Source organism: Thermobia domestica, chromosome 7 (genome assembly GCF_964235325.1).
Source record: "Thermobia domestica chromosome 7, izTheDome1.hap1.1, whole genome shotgun sequence".
In the NCBI taxonomy this organism is placed as follows: Eukaryota; Metazoa; Arthropoda; class Insecta; order Zygentoma; family Lepismatidae; genus Thermobia; species Thermobia domestica.
Genome location: NC_137460.1, coordinates 282,783,116 through 282,807,487, shown reverse-complemented (window position 1 = coordinate 282,807,487; position 24,372 = coordinate 282,783,116). Strand labels below are relative to the sequence as shown.

At 34.0% G+C, this 24,372-nt stretch overlaps 1 protein-coding gene across 2 annotated transcripts; it reads right to left on the bottom strand.

Annotated features, from left to right (window-relative positions):
- On the bottom strand, positions 1 to 23,106 carry LOC145690976 (uncharacterized). Of its 2 annotated transcripts, XM_081766450.1 has the most exons (3): positions 22,167 to 23,102; positions 12,699 to 12,750; positions 6,191 to 6,322 (listed from the first exon to the last, which is right to left on the bottom strand). In XM_081766450.1, the coding sequence occupies exons 1-2, from the start codon at positions 22,529 to 22,531 to the stop codon at positions 12,726 to 12,728; spliced, it is 390 nt and encodes a 129-aa protein (XP_081622576.1). In that variant the 5' UTR covers positions 22,532 to 23,102; the 3' UTR covers positions 6,191 to 6,322; positions 12,699 to 12,725. The 2 variants fall into 2 exon arrangements, with proteins under 2 accessions (XP_081622575.1, XP_081622576.1); XM_081766449.1 differs by lacking the exon at positions 12,699 to 12,750 and having other exon boundaries at positions 1 to 6,322; positions 22,167 to 23,106.
- Between the last annotated feature and the right edge of the window lie 1,266 nt (positions 23,107 to 24,372).

Sequence of the window (24,372 nt, the reverse complement as noted above, 5' to 3'; positions counted from 1 at the left end):
AAAGAATGAGAGTGACTAGAACAACGTGATCCCACGCTAGAGAAGTGTGCCGTCAGGTGCTCCATATTCTGCGTTTAATGTGGTGATGTACAGAAGAATACTGATCAAAAGTGCAGTTAACAAAACCACGTTTAAACTATACTATCTAAATGTGCAATGCATTATAATCAATTTTACGGACTGTGGTATGAATATTAGTTAGTTGCTGGAATATGGCTGTCTAGTGGTAATTGAAACGTGTCTGAAAGTATTGGTAAGGAACAGTGGAATTCCTTTTCTCAACCAATTCTCTACATAGATAAACGACCGCAAGACCACAGGGGAGGATTGTTTGTAGTATTAAAATAAATAGGGCAGCAGAGCACAGAATGATCTCGTACGTGAGTGTGAAATTATTTGAGCCCAAGTAAGTCTATCCAAAACAAACTTCGTCCGGTGTTTCTGCAGATAATATACGAACAGTCCTCAAGTTTAATTGAAACATGACACGAATCATTTCCAAATGTTGTCACAAGGTGACAAAATTCTTCATTTTGGTGAATATATCTTGGGCTTACATATGGAACTACAGTAAACATGGGATAACATCACACAAATGACATTCTTTGTCGAACATTCTACTCAAGCACTCGACTTGGGATTGTACGATTTTCATAACGCGCGTAAAAATAGCAGCTTAAATTATGTCATGTCTATTTTTCTGATATAATCCGTCATCTCATATAGAGTTCCTTCTCCGAGACCGCGAGTTGCCCGTTCCCTATCTTACCCCAATCCCGGAAGCCAGCAATCCAACTCAAAAAGAATGTTTGTACCTGATTGAAGGAAGGCCCCTTTGGGTGAAATTTGCAAAGTGCAACAGGTGATACAGTGGACACTTTTACTAAATTGAACTATAGACGAGGCACTGGATTCTTTCCCTCATGTTTTTAATGCAACAATAAATACTTTCTACTGTTCAAAAAAGTAAAAACAATGAAATTTCCAATGAGGCACGGCGAACAGATTCGCTACACATTACCAAATAAAAAAAACAACTTTGGGAATTGTGGTGTGCATTTCCAAATGAATACATATCTTAAAATAATTTCTGATATTCGACTTAATACAAAAAAGCTATTGAGATGCAGCAAACACCTAGATTATATCTTAAAAAAAAAAGACACCAGCATCAGCAACACTAAACAACTTTGGTATCTTATCAGACCTAGATCTAAAACTTCTAGCATAAGTCTTTTAAAGTACAATGTTATAATCAGGTGCACAAATTGAGGGAAAAACAGAAAATTTTAATAAATTCTCAACTGCATAATCGACGTACCTCCCTGTTCAATCCGTTTACTCGTCCACCTTATCTCATTTATCTATCACTCCCTCAGAGTATGAGTTACTCTTATTTTCACTCCGGCCTGAAAGCCTCTGGCCAGGACAATATAAGCTGGACCTCTCTGTATTCGAAATCATATATTATTTCTTTTCCACTTTCGCTCATTTTTAATAGATGTTTCAGGGAAACCTGTTTTCCCTGTTCTTGGAAAACAGCCCGATTCTCTTCCATTTGTAAATGTGGATTAGAAAGTAATGTGTAATGCAAAAGCAATATCTCGCTACTCTAAACATATCAATCCTCTGCGAGAAAATTATCAAATGCATTACTTCCCGTTCAGTACAATCACAAAGTTGGTAGTGGAGGGTGGACAGCCAATCTGCCGTCAGAGGGAGCCAAATTGTGATTTTTTGTTTCGCATTTACATAAAATTGTAAATAAAAGTTTCATTATTTTTCATCCGCTGTTTCATTTTTAACTGCCCTAACCTAAAAAATATTACAAAACCATATCTATACGTGCTAGCATTAGAATTAATAAACGAAAACCTGAAAGCTCATAGTAAAATATCAACTTTGAAAAAAAAAAAAAAAAATTGGTGGTGTGCTTAGCATAATACAGAAAACTAACTACCGATGATGAAGCAGTGTAACCAATCCGAAGAGATATTTGCTACATCTGCGGGTCAAGGGAAAGCAACAGAACTCGCCTTGAATGTAATGATTGTGGAAAATACATGTTCAGATTGCAGTCAACAATTATCACTACTTGCAATACATGCAAGCAAACTCAGAAAGAGAGCAGTGAAGTAGATGTTGATTAACTTTGAACCCGCCTTGAGTCTACATATTGTGGAAAAACATATGCAAAAAGCATTCAATGATTACTGCTCTCTGCAATAAATATCAGCATTAGAACAACAAGCTCAATGACATGGATATTGGTTAGGTTCGAATCTGTTAATTTGTGTTTTGTACAGTGTTTTCACTCATATTTAACAGTATTATAGTTTAATTAAACTTATACGTCTGTTCAACAATGATTTGTCTTGATTTACTAAACCTAAATGCTCCAAAACATACTTTTTGCATCATGCACAATGCTGAAAAATGTGAATAATCAATCACGGCCGAATTACCGTCGTCGCGAGCGGAAACGTGAATTGGCAGTACGTGAGATTGATACGTAATATTGAACGAATTTTATCGCAATTTTGATAACTAAGATGTTTCGCATTTGTATATTTTATCACGTGTGTAAATTGAATATACTTTTTATGTACAAACATGATTTTTTAGTAATTAGTTTCACATATCTTACAATGTCTTCCTACTAACAAAATATGGACTTCATGTAAACGCTTTTCACAATTATACACAGTCATCTTTTACCTGTATGATATAGCATGTTTCCTCAAAATTGTTCTTCATAGTCTTGACTGAGCAGTTACTCCCCATCTGTATTAATATATCTGTTGGGAAATAGAAACTTTAATTAAGCCCTTTCTACACACGTAGAACGCTTAATTTTTTTCCTTAGTATTTAATAGTATGTTTTCTCTTGTGCATTGTAAAACGTGAGCTCCATATAAATCTTCTTTTCGCCTGTGTGTTGTCATATGTGTGAGAGTTTCATCTGTGTATTAAAATATCCTTCCAGACTTGAGTATAGGCCAAGTAGTATTCCAAACTCTTCGTATATGTGAAGTTTTCCACTTGTGTATATTAAAATTTGTCTTGCCAAGCTTGAACGCGAACTATATGAAGCACTCAAATCAGAAGTTGCTAACTAATTATTGCTTGATTTTACAGGATCACGCTTTAAAATTTATAGAAATGTGTTGAAATACCGATATATTTATACAATGGTGTAAAACTTTGTATGCTGGTTCGTTTTGACAGGTGTGACGTCTTACAGTACCAGATTTTTATAAGGTAAACAGAACGTTTTTGAATAAAATTTAAAACCTGATTTAACAACTTTTCTTATAAAACGAGTGAAAAGTTAGTAAGTCAGTATACTCAAAAACTTCTAAGTATACAAGAGAATAAGTAAGGAATGCGAAACATAGCTTGGAACTTCATTTTTAACAACCCACATGCACATTCACTTTATATCATCATCCCGCGCTTGAGAAACGACTGTGGACGAAAAAGAGTAGAAGATATTTGCGTCGAAATTTTGGTACAGAGCCTCTTTTCGCACAAACACCACGAATTCCGGTAAAGTCATTAACACTTTGGATAAATATGCTATTAATCTCGCTTTGAAATCAAAGACGACAACAAATGGAATGCAATCGTTTTCAATATTATTAGTCAGTCAATTTTTGACATATACAACCTTAATACGATTTTAACGCAAAATTTAACCCCTGTAAAAGGGACGAAGACTTGAGTTTATGATCGCTTCTTATCTTCAAATTGCATAAAATTTTCTGTCAAGTGCATGAAAGATTGTCGTAAAAGCGGGAAATATAAATGTTTGCGGTGAAAATAGAACTGCGCAACCATGTATCGACAAGCAAGATGCAGCTAAAATGGAGATGGTCCAGAAAGTTCTAGTGTTGGAATTGACATGTTTTTCCGCTATATCTACATTTGTAGCTGATGAGGAAGGTGCGCCCTCACTATGGATGTCGCTTAAACTTGTTGCCCTTAACTCCCTTAAATACAAGAACTCTCAAGGACTACATTTAAAATTTTTCTCTCTACATAAATGTTCCTTTGCAAAATCGTCATTTGAATCTTCGTCGGCGTCAGCCACCTTTACATTATGCAGCAATCACTGTGGCGGCAATGCAGAAGAGCTATTCGTGGAGTAGATGCGGAACCAATTTCCTGTAACATCTGCCAGCTAAATACCGAATTAACAATTTGTCCTTCACAACTTACATTCCATTCCAAAGGGCAGGTACATTTGAAGGGCTTAATGTGGTCTGACTTTTTTAATATTTAATTCTGTTGTAGTCCTCTTTAGCAGTGTATTTATCGTGCATATAATATTTCTGCCAAAACTTAACTTGTGAGAGCGGCAAATTCTTTTCTATATGCCTTGTCTATTTACATGTCTTGCCAAAGCTGATTCTAAACTAAATCATATTGAACTTCCTTCGCATATCTGTCGTTATTGAACTATGTGTTTTAAGATACGATTTGCCAGTAAATGTATTTCTACACTCCGCGCGTGTGACTCTTGTCTTGTGTGGATTAACAATTTCTTGCTTAATATGAACCTTGAGTAAATAGAAGGCTACGTTCTATGCATCTCTTTGGTTTGTCACTTGTGTATTGAAATGCCTTGCAAGGATTGAGCGTAGACTAAATGATTTTCAACATTTTCCATGTGTGAGATTTACGTCCTAGTTGGCTTAATACGTATGAACGTTGAATAAATTCCATTCCAGGGTTTTGGCACGTGTGAGATTTTGGATCGGGTGTGGATTAACATGCGTGTAGCCAACTCCGAATTTCATTTAAATACTTAACCACACTTTGGGAAGTGTGAGCTTTATATCTTTTGTGAAATAACGTGTGTAGCAAAAGTTGCACGATGTTTAAATTCTTCACCACACTCTTGGTATGTGTTATGCTTTACTACTGTGTGAAGCCAAACTGGAACGTCGATTAAATAATTTAGCACACTCGTTGCATTTCTAAGGTTTTTCTCCTGCATGTTTTAACGTGTGTAGCCATATGTGAACGTACACTAAATCCCTTACCACACTCTCTGTACTTGCGAGGTCTTTCTCCTGTGAGGATTTACAGGTGTGAAAACAAATCGTAACGTCGATTAAATCCCCTACCACCCTCTTCGCATGTGTGAGGTTTTTCTCCTGCGTGTATTTACATGTGTGTAGCCAAATGTGAACGTACACTAAATCTCTTACCACACTCTCTGCACGTGTGTGGTCTTACTCCTATGTTGATTAACATGTGTATAGCCAAATCTGAACGTGCACTACGTCCCTTACCACACTCTTAGCACGTGTGTGGTTTTTCTCTTGTGTGGATTAACAGATGTCTAACTAAAACTGAACGATGTTTAAATCCCTTACCACACTCGTGGCATGTGTAGCATATTTCTCCTGTGTGGATTGACAGGTGTGAAGACAAATTGGAACGTCGACTAAATGCCTTACCACACTCTTGGCACGTGTGAGGTTTTTCTCCCGAGTGGATCAACAAGTGTGAAGACAAATTGGAACGTTCTTTAAATGCCTTACCACACTCTTCGCATGTGTGTGGTCTTTCTCCTGTGTGGATTAATGTGTGTGAAACCAAACTGGAACGTCGATTAAATGATGTACCACACTCGTTGCATTTGTAAGCTTTTTCTCCTGCGTGTATTAACATGTGTGTAGACAAACGTGAACGTACACTAAATCTCCTACCACACTCTTCACATGTGTGAGGTTTTTCTCCTGTGTGGATTGACAGGTGTGAAGACAAATTGGAACGTCGATTAAATGCCTTACCACACTCTTGGCACGTGTGAGGTTTTTCTCCCGAGTGGATCAACAGGTGTGAAGACAAATTGGAACGTTGTTTAAATGCCTTACCACACTCTTGGCATGTGTGAGGTTTTTCTCCTGTGTGTATCATCACGTGTCTAGTCAAATGTGAACGTGAACTAAATCCCTTACCACACTCATGGCATGTGTGTAACCTTGCTCTTGTATGATTTAACATATGCGTAGCCAAACATGAACATACACTAAATTCCATTCCACATACTCCGCAGATGTGGGATTTTTGACCTGTGTACACTAAGTTATTGCTTGACAAAGTTGAACTTTGACTAAAGTGTTTTTCACTCTTTCGGTAGGTATGACGCTTTTCACTCTCCTGAGCTAGAATATGCCACAAAAGTGATGGATGAAACCCCTTGCCAAACTGCATCGAAGTATGAGATTCCTCATCTGAATGAGAAATGGTTTCCTTTAAAGTAATACACGTATCGTCTTCTCCGTGGAATGGTAATACGTTATCGCGCCTGTAACAAATTCAACAAATAAGGAAATGTGAATGGAGATGATTAAGTAGCAACAAAAAAATAATCATTCTCTTTATTTCATGATAAAATTACACTCAATTTTTTTTATTACATGAAATATTGTACAAATATGAAATGGAGTACGACTGAGTAGTTTCCAAATCCTTCGATTCTCATAATAAGAGGCTGTAGTTTGTTTCAATATATCAAATTGAGCCATCGTTTATACCGTGGCTGTCATAAGTCTTTGACCGTGGCTGCTTTCAAACAAATGCACAGTATGTGAATTAAAAATGTCTTATCCGTAGTTTCGGGTGGAGAAAAAACAAACTTGTGATCCAAAGTTTTAAGAACAACTACACTTATTAATATAAACTGTACCGAATATCATTCACTTATATCATTATAAGAGGAACACGAAAGGCTTTTTGAAACGAAAAAAAAAAAATAACATACAACTTTCCAAGCTGAGGCAGAGAAACTTAACGTAACCAGACTAAAGACGAATCATTTACAGCGTAGTGATTGTAGTTCAGTGGTCTAGGCGATTGGCCAGTAATCTGGAACTTTTTCGATCGAATACACGTCGAGCATTATTTTTTTTTTTTACTTTAGGAATGTTGATGGCGGTTGACCAGCGACAACACACGCATTATCACATTCAAATATTTGAATACTTCTATAATAATTCTTTAATAATAAATTTCTATGATAGACACGCCCCTGTAGTTAAGAAACGTGTTTCGCAACACCCATCACCATGCGAAACCGATGAATTACGTTCGTTAATGGCGCGGAGATAAAGCTTATAGAGCATACAGGAGATATGTTAAAAATAGTGATCCTTCCAGTGATAGCACCATAAATCCTAATACGAAATTCGAAAACAATAGGATGTTAAGAAACCGTTGCACTCAAGAAGGAAGGAAGGCAAAACGGCGCTTTGCCTATTAAATACTTGAATTCCAAAATAATGGAGCAGTTCTTTGGAAATGGCTAAAGTATTAGGTGTTGGCAGAAACATAGCCAAGAACGCTGTTAACTATACGCCAGATGAATTGAACACTTTTTTTCTGTCAAACCTGTATGGTACCAGCCTCCATGAAACTGCAAACAATGAATAATATTGTAGCTTCGGAAATTAACTCTCTGTTCTCGTCTTCTCACGTACAGCCTGCACATGCATTAAAAGCGATCCAAAGAATTAAATCTAAAGCCACTGGTACAGATATTTCAATAACCATGGTCAGGAAAATCCTACTGCATGTACTTAATCCTATCACTGACATTTTTAATTACTCTCTTGCAACAGGTACTTTTCCCACAGTATGGAAACTTGCTAAGGTTCCCCCACTTCCAAAAAAGAACAACGCTGATAATATTGCAGACTATCGTCCAATCAGTGTCCTTCCCGAGCTTTCAACTGTTTTTGAATATATTGTAAATGATCAAATTCGGGAATACTTAACAACAAATAATTTATTGGATACATTTCAATCTGGTTTTCGAAGTAATCATAGCACATGCACTGTACTAGTAAACATAACGGAGGATATAAGATCGGCTATTTATAACAGAAAACTGACGCTCCTTACTCTACTTGACTATAGTAAGGCATTTCAAACCTTTGATTTTGACATATTACTTAAGAAATTTTCATTATTGTTTATTTTTTCTGAATCAGTGGTTAAATGGTTTCATTCTTACCGTCACGAACGTAAACAAAGAGTAGTGATCAATCAGGATCACACATCGGCATGGCATTGTATCAACAGTGGAGTGTCGCAGGGTAGCGTACTAGGTCCCATTCTCTTTGCCCTTTACATTAATGATCTCCCTAAAATTCTCACCTATTGTAAATACCATATTTACGCTGATGATTTTCAGTTATATGCTTCTTTTCTCCAACAAGATATTAATAATGCGATTGAGAAAATAAATACTGAGTTAAACAAAATCAGCGACTGGTCTACGGCTCATGGGTTAAAATTAAATGCAACAAAGTCGCAGTGCATCTTAATTGGCTCCCCAAGAATTCTTTCTTCTATTAATATCTATCAGCTCCCAAATATAATATTGTCCAATACTGTTATTCCATTCTCTACAGCTGCCAAAAATTTCGGAGTCATAATAAATCAAAATCTCTCCTGGTCAGATCAAATAAATAGAGTTTGTAAGAGAGCGTTTGGTGCCCTACATACGTTAAATCGACTAAGAATTTTCTTACCAATATCTTTGAAGATCAAACTTGTCAAGGTACTGGTGTTCCTACATCTTGAATATTGCGACTCAGTCTATTCTGATCTAACAGAAAATCAATCAAAGCGCTTGCAAAGAGTGCAAAATGCCTGCAATAGATTTATTTTCAATATAACTTACAGGGAACATCTCACATCTTTTTATAAAAAACTGTCATGGCTGACGTTAGTCGGAAGAAGAAATTTACATAATCTTACCCTATTGTACAAAATACTTACTACGTCAGAACCATCGTATCTAGCCCGTAGATTTTTATATTTTTGAGATTTTCATACTAGAAGCACAAGATCACAAGATAATTTCTTGCTCTCCATCCCCAGTCACAATTCTGATTCATACTCAAAATCCTTCACAGTAAGTACTACACGCCTCTGGAACAGTTTACCTCAATTAATACACAAGGTTTCCACAGTCACCAAATTTAAAAAAAAAATCGGTATATTCCCTTCTCTTAAGTAAAGATAAGGACACTGGTAGCACATGAGGCATCTTCGTTTTACCAGATTATTAATAACCCACATATGAACACACAACCAATGGGTAACCTAAGTTAATTTGTACAGCTTATTCATACCTTTAGTACTGCTATATGCAATATGCAATTTTTGGTTTCTCCATGTTATTTTTGTTTCCCGTATTGAATATTATTTTTCAATTTTTGTTCTTTGAAGTGCTTAACCATTTTTTTAAATTAAGTAGTATATTGTTTTCTTATGTGGTTCAATACTTTTCTTTTGTAATTGTTAATATTTCCTGTATATTTGTGTTTTTTTAAATATATATAATATATGCACGTGGTTAAGTGCTCGGAGAAGGCTGCAGATCCTTAACTTCGCCACGTAAAAGAAGTCATAAATACATAAATAAATACTCGTTTGTTTCCACACTTCAACTATCAAATTTTCAGGAATAATACTAGTGATAATAAATATTATCCGGAAAAATATTTAAAAATTAAAAATTTATTATCGCTCAGGTCATACCATTACAAACAGAAATTTAAAAAAATTGGTTTTGTGTAACGTTGCCCATGAAAAGACGAATTTCTCATCTCGATTCTAAAAACAAACCAAACAAATTCGGGATGAGACATAACATTTTAATTCCAGACGGAACAAGGCTAACTCACTCTATCGTCATGCTTTGGAGATGAGAATCGAGACGAGACGAAAAGTATCGTAAACATTTCTCGTCTTATCTCGATTCTAGAAATAGTATATGCCACTCTTTAAGCAACAATTGCTATGTAGACTGAATCTTATATATTATTTTGCTACTTTGTACTTCAGAGCTCACTGATTTATGGTCTGTGTATATACTTTTGTAGCAAGACTTTTATAATTACATCTGCAAACTCCACACGTTAGTTTATTACAAGCTTTAGTGTTCAATTATATTCAGGTCTTTCTATTACAGTTATTTTCCTGGAAACGTAAAGTAGAATATTTTCTACACGAAATATTAGCAGAAAGCTTTCGTTTAAATTAGAGTAGCTGTACCCCTTCCTCGAAACCCCTACGTTTAAGTAAGTTTTGTCGAATTTTAGTGCAACTATAAACTTTTAATAGTATTATTATTATTATTATTATTATTATTATTATTATTATTATTATTATTGAAGTGTTGTAAATTTAATGGTACAACCTGTTCTACCTAGCTCCCGCCTAGTATGAATTGTGCTGAACAAACAACGTGTGTATAGGTTTCCTCCGTGTTCTGCTTCCTCGAACTTTCTTTATTTCATTCTTTCTTTCATTCTCATCATCGACGTGTTCTGTAGCTTAGCCGGCATAACCATTACTTAAAAACAAATTTTCTTACGGTTCTTGTGAGGTCAGAATCCATACTTTCTAAACGAAATTTGCCTCGAAACTTTCCGTTATAACATTTAACTAGTACTAGGGAAACTTTCCGTTATAACATTTAGCTAGTTGTAGGGACGTTTGAGAGGGTATGTCCTGTTGATCCTGACACTTCTCTCTAATCCCGACTATTTTGTAACTTCTGGGTAACGCTACGGGCGATTTTAAAGATTTTAATATAATGTGTCCTCATACGGAAATTGTTACATATATTATTATTATTATTATTATTATTATTATTATTATTATTATTGAATATTTCAGACCTCAATATTACGTCCTACAGCAATGTAAATAAACATACTGAACTTACAGAAATGAAAATAAATTCTTTTAACCCTATATAAGGACGAATTGAGTTATGAGATACTATGCAAAGAAACGATAGGAAAAAGGTGTCAGCTACTGGATAATGTGAAAATCGAACAGAACCTAAGTAGAGTGTGTCTTTATCACAACACCCTTTCGAAGTTACAGCCTTTCTTTGGGTAAAGGACAGTAGTGTAATAACCTAACTCCCGGGCCAAACTCTAGGCCAACCCATTTTGGAAATATCTTTGACCAGCACAGATTCAGTGGGGTGAGATTGGGCAGGGTGCTTTGCGCATAGGCTTTAATGACATTTAAAATCATAAAATACTTACATCTAAAACTTACATCTAACATTAAAAGTAAAAAAGAAGTTTTTACGTCAAATTTTACATCCTGGGTTGATTTTAAGAATAAAAAGATTGGTTAATGTATCTAATGCTATCGATAAACAAGATCTTGTAACATTAGAGCAGCTTGAATAAGCAAACGATGATTTTACACAAAAAGAAACTGTAGAATTACCATGTCGATTGGCAAAAGATGATGTTGAGAAACCAGTCATTTTTGTATATAATTTAGCTGCTGCCTACAAATTTCTTTATGGAAGTAGTTAATGCATACAGAATCAAGTTTCAATTCATAACTTATAGACACATTTTAAATGACATTCTATTTGAAATTTTTCCATTACACTTTAATATCAATAATCAGTTAACAATTAGACCATCCAAAAATTCTGATTTGAAACAAGGCAAATCATTAATGCTTATTATGTATGTAGAAAGAGAGGATGAAGATGAATACGAAAACGAATCAAGTGATAATGATAATGTTAGGAGGGTTGTATTAGATAATGATGAGTTTTAAATTTCTATATAATAAACAGGATGTATTGTGTTAAGTGTAAGAAATCAACAGATACGAAGGAAAACACTATTAGAATAGAAATAAACAGAATGGAAGATATAGTAAGAAAGGTATTGGTTCAGTATGTGGTGTTACTAAATCGTAATTCGTTAAAAAGAAAGATTGACTAGAACAAGGTAAAGGTATTAGAGAAGACTTTATAGAAGAAATTCACAAACGTTCCGGAAAGAATTATCCTAGGTTAAATGTTATTGTTAAAGGTATCGATGATTTATGGCAAGCAGATCTTGTGGAAATGCATAGTGGCATGTTAAAAGGTATCTCCAAGTTAAAAAAAGGCTATAAGTATTTGCTAACGATTATAGATGTGTTTTCGAAATATGCTTTTACTGTTCCTGTTAAAGATAAGAGCGGTAAAAATGTTACAGAAGCATTTGAATCCATATTAAGAACGGGAAAACCTAGTAACTTACAAACTGATCATGGCAAAGAGTTTTACAATAAAGAATTTAAGAAGGTGATGGAGGAAAATAAGATTAATCATTACTCAACCCATAAAAACTTATAAAAACTTGTTGAAGAAAATGTTAAAACACATTATTGTTGGATTAAAGACCTAAGTAAATTAGTTAGTACTGAAATAAGTAAATGGAGAGCTCGAAAATTTGTGTGATAGATGTTTGTTATACTTTTAATAACAAAGTGCATTAGATAAACATGAGCAAGATTGTTCATCGAATAAAGCAGTAAAAATAATAATGCCTGAAGAAAACACACATGCTAAATTTAAGAATTATAAGTATAAAATGAGAATGGCCTTTGTAATCTATGCCGATTTTGAATGCTTATTGCATAAGGTTTTCGGATGTGAAGAATGTTATCTAGAAAATAAACCATATACAAAAAAAATATCAACAACATAAACCTTCTGGATTTTGTATTACATTGTAAAAAGCGATGGAACTAAAACCGAACCTATTTGTTTAGAGGTAAAAATGCAGATAAAAGGTACATAAATAAATTACAGAAAGAAGCTAAAATGATATCTAACATTTATAAGCAAAATAATGAATTACCTTTAAGAAAGAAACAGAGAAGAGAGTTTAATAGATCCGAATTTGGTTATTACTGTAAAGAAAAATACATTAAAAAGAATTATAAAGTTAAACATCATGATCATGTAACAGGAGAGTTTATAGCACCTTTCTGTAATAATTGTAATTTAAAGTTATAATTCAAAAAGTTTGTGCCAATCATTATACATAACAGGATACGACTCACATTTATTCATTAAAGAACTTGGATGTAATAAGGAAACAATTGATTTATACCTAATAAAAAAGAACGCTACATTTCATTCAGCAAAAAGGTTGGAACTATCAAATTAAAATTCATATATTCGTTTAGATTTATGGAGTGTTTAGAGAAATTATCATCAAACCTAACAAGAGAACAAATGACTCACACACAACACTTCTACCCTAATGAAGAACAATTTAACCTTGTAACAAGAAAAGGTGTTTACCCGTACGATTATGATAGTGACTGGAAAAAGTTTAAACAGAGACAATTAAGCCCAAAGAAAGCATTCTTAAACAAGCTTATCAACACACATATAAGTTATGAGAATTATACGCATGGGAAGAAAGTGTGGAAAACATTTAAAATTAATAATCTCGGACAGTACAATGACCTATATGGAAAACTGATGTGTTGTTATTAGCAGATGTGTTTGAGAACTTTAGAGAAACATGTCATAAGGCTTATGGTCTTGATACAGCTTGGTATATGACAGCACCAGGTTTAGCTTGGGATGCAATGTTAAAGATGACAAATATAGATTTAGAATTATTAACAGATAATGATATGGCACTGATGATAGAGAAAGGTATAAGAGGAGGAATTTCACAATGTAGTAAAAGATATGTAAAAGCAAACAATAACTATATGGAATATTACGATGAGAATAAAGATTTATACATAATGTGCTTGGATGTTAACAACTTGTATGGATGGGCAATACTTGCCATTTAAGGGATTATGATGGTTAAATGAAGACGAGATAAAAGAAACTGATTTCACAAATATACCTGATGATTCTGATGCGTGTAACATATTAGAAGTTGATCTTGAATATCCTAAAGAATTGCATTCAAGAAAACTGGCCTGTTATTAATGGTAGAACATTGAGGAGGAGGAGGAGGAAGACGAGAAGGAGGACGAGGATAATTATACTACAAATAAAGCCGAAACAATGTTTATGCATACGAATTGACCAGCATTTTTTTCTGGTGGCAGCTTTGTAAGGTTCTAGTTCTCTTAAACTAGTTTGATTGTAAGATCAGGTCAAGCGTGTGCCATCTGTGAACCAATTTGAACGAAACTAAAACTGTTTAGCTAATCAAAGGGAGCAATATAATAAGATAAATTTAATTATGAATTATAGACGCAATGTACAGTATTTAGCTCTAAACAAGTAACAGACAGAGAGAAGGATGTGTGAACTTTTGGGAAAAAAGCGAAAATCTATATGAACTTTCCGAATATATTTACAAAATTCTAACAACGACAGGAAACAGGATTTCATGGTCACAGGAATAATCCACGTAGTTAAGAGAAAGAAATAGAAGTGTAAAGATATTTCACCTACACTAGCCTACACTAACCACTGGCAAATAAAATTTAAGATATCTACAAGAAATGCAGAAAACATATTATTATTAACAAAATAATGTGTTTTGAGAGCAAAATATAGCTTGTACCAGGCGATATTTGAACGCGGTTTATTTCAAAAATAACACGACCTAGTTCCGACGTTCATGCGAGAGGTTGCGAATATTATTTTCGAAGTTTTATTTACGCTGCCCGAACATTACATAACAAAGCTAAGAAATGTCATTCCCGCATGGATTATTGGTGAGTACACCTCCTTCAAGAGGTACAACTGGCTTCGTAGATTTATGAAATCAACGTTCTAATTATCCTTAAAGAACTAGTGTGAATATAGTAAATTAGGGAAACCAATCTTTAAATCGTCGATTCCATCCTGTTCACCCCAACCATAGATAGGTGGGCAACATGGAAATTTTGAAACTCTTCTCTACCGTGGGAGATCAGTTTTAAAACTTGATAACGTCTCTTCTTTGTAACTGTCTATATATTGTATCCTTGGTATTCTTCTTCCTGGTATTTCTATTGCATTTCCCGCTATCAGCATGGTGATCACATCGGAGTGCCGAATAAGATGGCAAAGCATAATGTTTCTTCTTTTTCCCATTATTTTCATGATCTGTTGTCCTTCATTAGCAACCCTTAGTGCTTGTTCATTTCTTTTTCTTTCGGTCCATGATATACGCAACATTGTGCGCGAAGACCACATTCAAAGTGCTTCTAGCTTAGATATTTTAGCTTTTCTCAATGGAAATCCTCGATTGATCCTACATATATTTAGACTTAACAGTAACTTCTGAAGATAGTGGATTAAATTTGCCTGACCTTGATCTAGAAATACAATGTTTTTTTTCTGAGGCCAGATGTTAACCCATAAACATTTAAAAACCGTAAATAAACTAAAAATTGAAATGGAACCGGGGACAACTATATGGCAGTGTGGAGCTTTATGGCTGATTTGAGCATACGCCTTAGATTGTGCACCCAATTCGACAGCGTGTAAGACTCGTTCTCATTAACCTTCGTTCGAATGGCAGCCTGGAACTACAGTTTGCTTTTCAGGGAGTTAAACATGGTAAGCTATGTTCGCTATTGAAACTAAAAGCGGTATATTCCGTAAAGGAAAGAAAAAAACAAAAACAAAAAGATGGGAAATGCAGATTTTCTATTCTTAAAAGTTAAAATTTCGTTGTCCTGTCCATGCTTTCTGTCTTAGCATGATGCATATTGTTATATTCATTTTGTTTGCATTAATTTTCATACCTTAGAATTCAAAGTGAATGTAGTTTATCAAATCTATCTAGTGCGTCTCTAAGTGATGGCGAAATATTCACTCTTTCTTGCTCCAATTGGAGAAATATACTGGCATGTCATATTTCGGGGCATGCGTGTTGCCATGTTCGGTGTCCAGCTATTAGACTTAAACTGAAAGAATTAAACTGGAGGAAGGAGCTACTATTTCTTAGAACGCCAGTCCCCTTAAATGTTAGTGGTTAGCTGACATGGAAAAGTGATAAAAAATTGGATTAGAGAGAAATAAGTGAACGTTTAAGAAATATTTGGAACAATTCCTATTAAGTAGCAAAAAGCAATCATCAACAGAAAATGCATATCATGGTAAAAATTAACCAAGAGATGACAAATTGAAAAAAATATACCGACTATTAAAACTAAAAAAGGGAATTAAACGAAGAGACGATGAAAATGTTTACAAGTCAGGGTTCCTGTAATTCTTATACTAGAAGATTAAATACCTAATGTGATTAAACATGTTACTGCATGGTAAACCAAACGTCGGAAGAAATCGGTCAACGGTTTGCGCTGCCTACAAGCAACGGCTTTTGGGTCAAATATAGTAAAATGCCATATGATCGTTTTTCTGAAGTTTGAATCCACAGAGATCAAATAATCAATCTATGTGACTACCATATCTTTGAGTTGTATTATATTCAACTTTTCAATTTGGATTTCAGGGCAAAATTTGTACATGTTTAAATATTTGGTCCTCTAGCTATATTTTGTACATTTCAAGTTGGTAGCATTGTTATCCCGGATGTGTAGGCCTGAATCAGAAATATTCGATTAAACTTTTTATACAAACGAAAAAGTTATAAAATGTTATAAAATGGCCTTCTGGCAATTTTGATGACTCACTACGGTACCTGTGTGTCGAGCAGGTGTTTCTAAACCTAGTAACTTATTATGAAATAGTTATCATTTCGCTGCGTTTTACTTATTTACAATTTTGAGCGTTTAAACGGTCTGCGAGGATAGTTTGTAATAATACTGCATATACAACTGTTGATCAGCCTGTTTAATAAAAAATACACATATGAAATAACGTCCCTATGTTACAGTCAGTGCGCCTTATTTATGATTGTATGTCTACGCCTCTCACAGCTTCTCATTATGACCCTGGTAGAAACGAGAACAATATTGATATTAGAAAAAGCTAATGGAGATACATGGGATAACATCAAATGGTAAGATAAAAAAATTATTTTCAGAACTTAGCTCAGTATATAGTAAAGAATATCGGGAGAAGAAAAAAACAAGGAAAGCAAGAAAAAATCATACATTCCTTCAGCACAAATTATAAATCTTTATAAACGAAGACGAAAACTTGTTATAAACAAAATTATCTTCTCTCGAAATAACGAGGAACAGGTGAACATCACTTCCGTTTTGTTAATGTTCGTTATAATACATGTTTGTAATTCCAGATGATGTATTACAATAGACAAAATGGAAAAGAGATATTCGGAAGAATGAAAAGAAAGCCATGAACAAACTTTAAGATTATATCCTCGTTGATTGCCAGCTGTTTCTTCTTGTTTTAATTCCATTTTACTTGCGTTTTATCTTATCGATTTTATGACAATACTGATTCGAATTAATCGCGAAGGATTCATCCAAATAGTATCATTATATTTAACTGAAAGCAAAGAAGAGAGAGTAGTTTTTTGATTCACTCCCAGCTCTTTTAGGATCTCCATTTTTGTAAAATGTATGCTATTAGAGTAATTTTTAAAGTCAGAAAATATCTTAACCCTTAACAGGGAACGTTATTTTTTTTCGCTTACAGGAAATGCGTGTCTCTGGGATACGGACATGTATAAAGTAATATCTTTCTTTAAAAACGTATGTGTAATGTAGAATAATGAAACTTTATATTTTGTACTTCGAGCAAAATATGATAAACAAGAATTCATATATTAATTCGGTTTTATTGGAATATAAATTCGGAAAATATTTCAATATCTAAATAAAAATAGTACATACATTTTAAAAACTGAAAATTTTAAGTTAGTATAATTCTACATATTAATACCCTGCAAATATGCTATTTATCCACATGCCCTGTTCAAATGCTCTATTTGTCCAAGAGCTTGGAAACGTTTAACGAAGATGGTAGCTTTAAATAGAGGTCGTCCCAAAGTGTCTTGAAAATGGTGAATACATGTCTTCGTTGCCTGATTTACAAATAGAACACAATATTAGGAGAGCAATAAGGGCTTTATTTTCAGATAGGTCAGTAGATCTGTAGTTTGACTTTGCTCTAATTTACTTCAAATTTGTTTCGATTTTCTTCCCACTTCATATTGAAATCTCCTGAATTATATCATCATCACATAAGGTAGACAGGATTTCTTTTCCCAGATTTCTTACATGGGTGACTATACCAGGCATCCCTCTGACTATGTTTTGATGAAGAACCCTTCGGTTTCTTAGTGGTTCATTTCAATTCCAAACAAACCTGTTTTTACCTTTGTATCTAAGGCCTTCGTTATCACATGAAAATTCACTAGGGCTGCTCACATTGACAGTTCTGTTACTACTTGAGCTGACACCTGGCACTGTATCAGAATTGGTATCGCCCTCACTGTCAGTAGATAATTCTTGATTTTGAGGAAAAAATTATGCGTCTCAGTCAGAATCTGCTGAAGACAATAATATAAATTACTTCTTTACTTTCAACATTTTTGGAATTTTTGCCGTGAAATAAGGATCTGCTGTACTTACAGTTTCATTCTTAAATTTCTTTCTCGAGGTACTAGGTCTATATTTTGCAAATACATAAAATCTCATACAAACAAAATAGTATGTTTCAAGAGCTCAATAGCTTCTATTTCATGGTAAATAAAAGTAAACCAAAAAAATTTTTGAAAGCAAAACTCTCTTCAGGAAATGTGTGTCCAATAATCACGCAAAAATATAAACATTAATGGAAATGTGTGCTTCTTTCTAAAATCATCGATAAATGTTCACTCAGACATTACGCCAACAATAGACTACTGCGAAACACATACAACTAAATAATTGGAAGGTACTGAAAGAACCGATACATTGAGTGAATCAGTGTTGCCAATGTAATACAAAGAAAAACCATAGGTGTCTGACATACACATATTTCCTCTTAAGGGTTAAAAAGCAGAAGGAAATGAAGGAGAAAAAGATTGAGTTTAAAATTCAGGGACGATGCAAATTTTAAAATGCATTTTCGTAAACTACTGAGTTATAACTAACCAGAAAAAAAAAAAAGGAAATAGACACTTACAAGGATGAAAAAGCATTACGCAAGTGCCCGAGATAAAGCTGTAAGTAGTCAACAAAAAACGGGGAATGCAAGCTAAAATCTCAAAAGAAAACAATAATACAAATTAAAGAAATCTAGGTTTGTTAATGGAAATTCTTGTAAAGGGTGATGCACAAGCTTAGAAACGACACCCAAGTCTGTATCCTATGAGGTTTGAGCCATCAGCAAGTGCAAATCAAACAAACGTCAATTTCATTTGAAACATAAAATCTAACTTTAATTTTTAAGGCTTCAATCGTGAACTTCCTGATTTTATATGGAATAGCTCAGCGTTTACAACTTTAAGAGCAAAAATATAGACCTGTCCAAAAAGGCAGTTTGAACTATGGGAAAAGCTATCAATTCACACAAGTACTGACAAAATGATAGAAAACTCATATCTTGGTGGAATTTAGTCTAAAATGGTGTGAAAAAATCTTAAAAATTGAGAAAAATGCAAATTAATGAAAGAAAAAATGCGTGAAAACACAAAATATATCAGAAAACTAATACACAAGTAAACCATAAACCATTAGCTCCATAACCTTTTCGTCTGTATTGGTTAGATTTACTCTCACTTTCGATTGGATCATAGAATATATTCTCCCGTGTAAGAAATATAATAAAGTGGAAAATATTTTTTTTAAAGCAATTTAAATCTTTGTCTCATAAAAACTTGGACTCAACCATCATCGTGCTTTACTAATGCAAAACCTACATTCAAGAATGAAATGCAGCTTATACTATGTAGTTTTCTATCATAATAAGAAATTTTGTTCGAAAGGCGGGATGTACTTAATAGTATCGTATTTATGATATTCTTAATCTGGACTCTAAAAGGGCTAATTTACAAATAAATAAATAACGCTTCGCTGGCATTTTATGAGTACATCTCATTAACCCACAATAAAATTTGATTTAGCATCGTTCTGAAATGAAGTTAAATAATAATGATGATCTATACAGAAGTTCTACATTTCTATGTAGAAGAACGAAAAGTCGTTTATAAAATACCCTTTTCAACAGTACAACGAGAACATTATCTGATAAAATGTTGCTGCCCCATAACAAAAATTGAAACTAACGTCACTTAGAATTCGATTTGTAGTCATAATGACAACCGCCCTTTAAAGGGAACCCAAAAAGAAGAAACCGAAGTCGGACACATTTTTAAAACATATTAAGATTCTCTATTGTCAAAAGAGATACTTTGCATAGTTATTTTGTATTGATAAATCTATTCTTAATCGTCTATTCCAAAAATGTTCTTAAATATAAAAACACAAAATCCTGCGGGAATTGTATCTATGGCCATTCTCACTTCCAACTAAAATCTAAAAGCAGACTAACAAAATATATTTAACTCACCTAATAAGAAAGACGTTATCTCAAATTACATTCACTGCAGTTAGAAGCGAAATAACTGGCAATAGCTGTTAAAGTTTAAAAGATGTTAAAAATAGAATGGTTGGAAAATTTTTCATGGTTTGTATTTGAGATATTCTTACTTTCCTTTATATGTTCAAATAAGATCTCAATTTATTTCACTCGGCTAAAAGAAATGAAACGTTCTCAAATTATACCATCCGCAGAGTAAGAGCCGTTCTGATCACGAAGTTTGAAACAACTTTAAAGCTAGGATCAAAATGTCTTTCATTGTTTGTCAGTACACACATTAATACTTCCTTCTTCATTACAAAAAAAAAAAAAAAAACTCGCGAGCTACTTGCCACTTCTACTAGGAATACCTAGATGTCAAATACATACTTCTACGATAGGCTCAGAGCAGCGAAAAAAAAAAATCGAATTGGAAAGCGCTTGAAATAGAACGAATTCAAACTTTCTTTGTATTCGCCACCTAGGGATGTTCTTATAAATTTCTAAATTGTAAAAAGCACATATCCAAATTCGTTAAACTTAACTATTAAAAATGAAAAGAACTAAGTTTTTTATTCAGTAAAGTTGGTTGTAGAATAGTTACCACGATCGTCGACATGAAACCAAAATTCAATTACCCGCTCACCGCATTCCACACATACAAGCAGACAGAATATGTGGCGCCACAGTAACATAGTACCATATGACTGTACAGACACCCAGTGAGAAAACTATGTACTACCACCAATTTGTTTACAGTTCAGGGTTTTACTAACAGATGACTGAATCTCTTTTCATATTTTGTGGGAAGTAATGCCCAATGTGCAAAGTAACCCCGTGTTACGGTAGCTAGTTACCACTGTAAGCGAAATGAAATATCAACATTCAATGTGGCAAATCATGACACAAAACTAGAAAAACCTTTGGGAAGGAAGGAATTCATATAACTAAGGAATTACGTCCCTAATATATTGCGTTAGTTTGGAACACAAATATACAAGCAAAGAAAGCATTTCAAGATGTTACCTATAAAATACTTATGAACGTACAAGAACACATTCAACACGTAAGACATGTAAGTTTATCCTAAATACAGAATTTTCCGCTATCCTCGTTTACCAACATTCTGCCTAATGCTCTAATCTGCATAGCAATCTTATTTTTTACAGCCATCTAGCACATGCTGGTTAGCGTTGTCTGTACAATAATTTACACATCATGTACGTTCACTAAGCCCCTACAGTGATTATACATTGAGAAATTTAGGTCCATAATCTAGAAATGATTCCTGGGAATGTAAAAAGTCGACTTCCTTGAAAGAAATGAGTGCAGCTATGAAATGGTTTGATGTATGGACCTCAAAAATTAACGAACATCCATTGATGGTTAAAATATTCTTTCTCTTGTATTTTACTAATGTCTTTCGAAGCCCTCCGGAAAAATGAGGCTAGACACATTTGAGCTAAATTCTAAGTAAAAACACAAACGTCCATAGTTCTTGTTCCAATATAATATATTCCACGCTTAAATTTCCAAAATATTAGGATATATACCATTCTCACGATTTCTTATTTTACATAAGTCTCTATATAAATAAAACAATATTGTCGAGCACCCATATTTTAAATATGTGCAACAATTAGTGAGAAGTGTGTGATCAATTATAAAGAAATAATTAGTTTATCAAGATCTAAACTACACAAGATTTGTATTAGTCGTATCTATCTTATTTTTATTTGGTATACAGCTTATCTACCTGTGCCTTCCAATTTCCTAATTGTAGGTTACTAACTTACGTTCGAGATATCTCTCATATCTAAATATTTCTCGTGAAGTATTGCTTTTAGCCAACAAACTTTCCGAACGCATGTAACCGTATTATCAATCTGAGCCAATTAGTATATGAAAAATTGAACATTACCTTTCTGGGCGAAGTGAATTTAAACTTTTTGCTGTTAATCGTTGGAAGTCATTAGAGTACGACGCGGAAGTCTCCTGAACTACTATTTTTCGAGGCGTTTCTATATTCCTTTCAAATTCAGGATCATCTTCTACTGCTAATTCTGATTTCACCCTATCAACGTTTAGTTTCACATCCAAAGAACACATAGCTGTATCCTTGTCCATTGTTTCCTCTCCTTTCGTTGTGGATAATATTAACTCTTTCTTGTCAGTCATCAGTTCGTAAGTCCACCCTTTCCCTTCGAGTGGATCTTCCTGAGGTAAGTCAAAAGCAGTTTCTTCTTTGCACATCAATTCCAACTTAACAGACGCCTCACCAGCCATTGTGAATTGAAATATAATAAGAATATAACACTGTTCTTATACTTCCCTTATATTTTATGTTGCCAGTCTTAATGAAATGATTTACAAGAACGTTCACAAAAGCAACTTTATATTTAATATCATCTTCTTCTGCAGATCCTTCTTTCCTTAGCCACGATCGCTCTCTAGGCAATTATTTGTTTGTTTGTAGCAGCCGGAGGAAAAAGAAAAGGAACCCGGATGTATACTTCTTTAGTTCATATTTCGTTCAAGTGAGATCTTTTGTCGCTAGTATAGCTCACTCTCACATACCGCTATTCTCGTGTTTCAGAAGGTATCCATCCATCTTTATCGTTTTAGCGGGAATAGCAAATAATGTATTTCTGTATGTCATTGCGGTTTGATTGACTGTCGATCTCCCGTTGCGTATACCGGTACTAATTTTATTTAATACACGTGCTATTATTGCTTTAAATGCTACTTTTGATTGTGACTTGTGCCGCGACTTAAGATAGTTAGTGCGAACAATTTAATATTTTAACACAATTTTTTCACTTCAGAACAATAACTGGTTGTGGCTTTTGTGTGTAAGCGTCTCGTGGAATAAGACGTTGATTTTCGGTGACATTTGATAACAGTCACTACCATCACTCACGCACCTACTGTAACTATTGGAGACAAACTTAGAGATCTCTTGCCCCAAACACTACACATTTCCCCCCACACAACCCAGGGCTGATCTTAAGCAGCACGTGCGCTGTCATTCTCTTCAATGTTGCCGTACTTCCGTAACCTTTCATAAACAACAAAATTCATCATTAAAAAAAAAAAAAAAAAAACAATGAATGGTAGACAAAAGAAAGGGACAATAGACGGAAGTAGCAACGTTGATTTTCAGGTAACGGGGTCATAAATCTCTAACAAATATCTCAAAGAACAGAAGGGAAAGTTTTGAGGACTTTCCAGATTCCATGATAAAAGCATCTTTAAATGTGTCTCCTAGTATTCCAGGTCAGACAAACACTGCCCTTGTAAGGTGACCATAATTCCATTATGATACGCCAGGTGGCAGCACCGAACCGAAAATGGGTGGGTATAAAACGAATAACCTTCTGTAATTCCTAGCAAGTACCCAAGTATATAGTACTACGCAAGGGCGCCCATTTCTCTGCATATTTGGGGAGGCACACACACGCAGAAGGCACATATATATATATATATATATATATATATATATATATATATATATATATATATGAGGATGTCACGACTAGTGATGGGAAAATTCCCGGAAAGATATTTTTCGGGAATATTCTCGGGAAGATTCCCAAAATGGGAATTTATATAAAATCAGAAAGAAAATTGCATTATATTACTATATTATGATTTCGAAGTTCAATTAATTATTATATCACAATATATTATTATTGTTGTCCTCAGAGGATTCTTTAAAATGTACATTCTGAACGGTTTATGTTACCTTATTACCACTTGATTATTTTTAGACAGTACACATAAATGTATATTTATTTACAATACGTTCTATCAATTAAATATGTGTGAAAAAATTATATAGTAACAGTTTAAATTTATATGTAAGTGGATTTACTCAACCTGATTCCATACACGACCCTTCATTCTATCTATTTCTTGAAATTCCATACGTTAATTCACATGTAAAAGAAGTTCAAGTAGCCTACCTCTTCAGAAATTCGAGTCAGAGAGAGCAGACAGATCGACGTCTATTACTAATGGTGGTTCAAGGTTTATTAAGAGCACTTAATCTCTAATTATACATAATTCTAAATTATTTTACAAAATGGTTAATTTTCTTCATTTGTAAATTAGTACTTTGCTAATTT

What these genes read in the sequence shown, in the direction of transcription:
- LOC145690976 (XM_081766449.1), bottom strand. Translation starts at nt 22,531, where the DNA reads ATGGCTGGTGAGGCGTCTGTTAAGTTGGAATTGATGTGCAAAGAAGAA. An exon ending in AATTCACTTCGCCCAGAAAG is followed by an intron (nt 6,323 to 22,166) that starts GTAATGTTCAAT and finishes AATTTGTTACAG; the next exon opens with GCGCGATAACGTATTACCAT.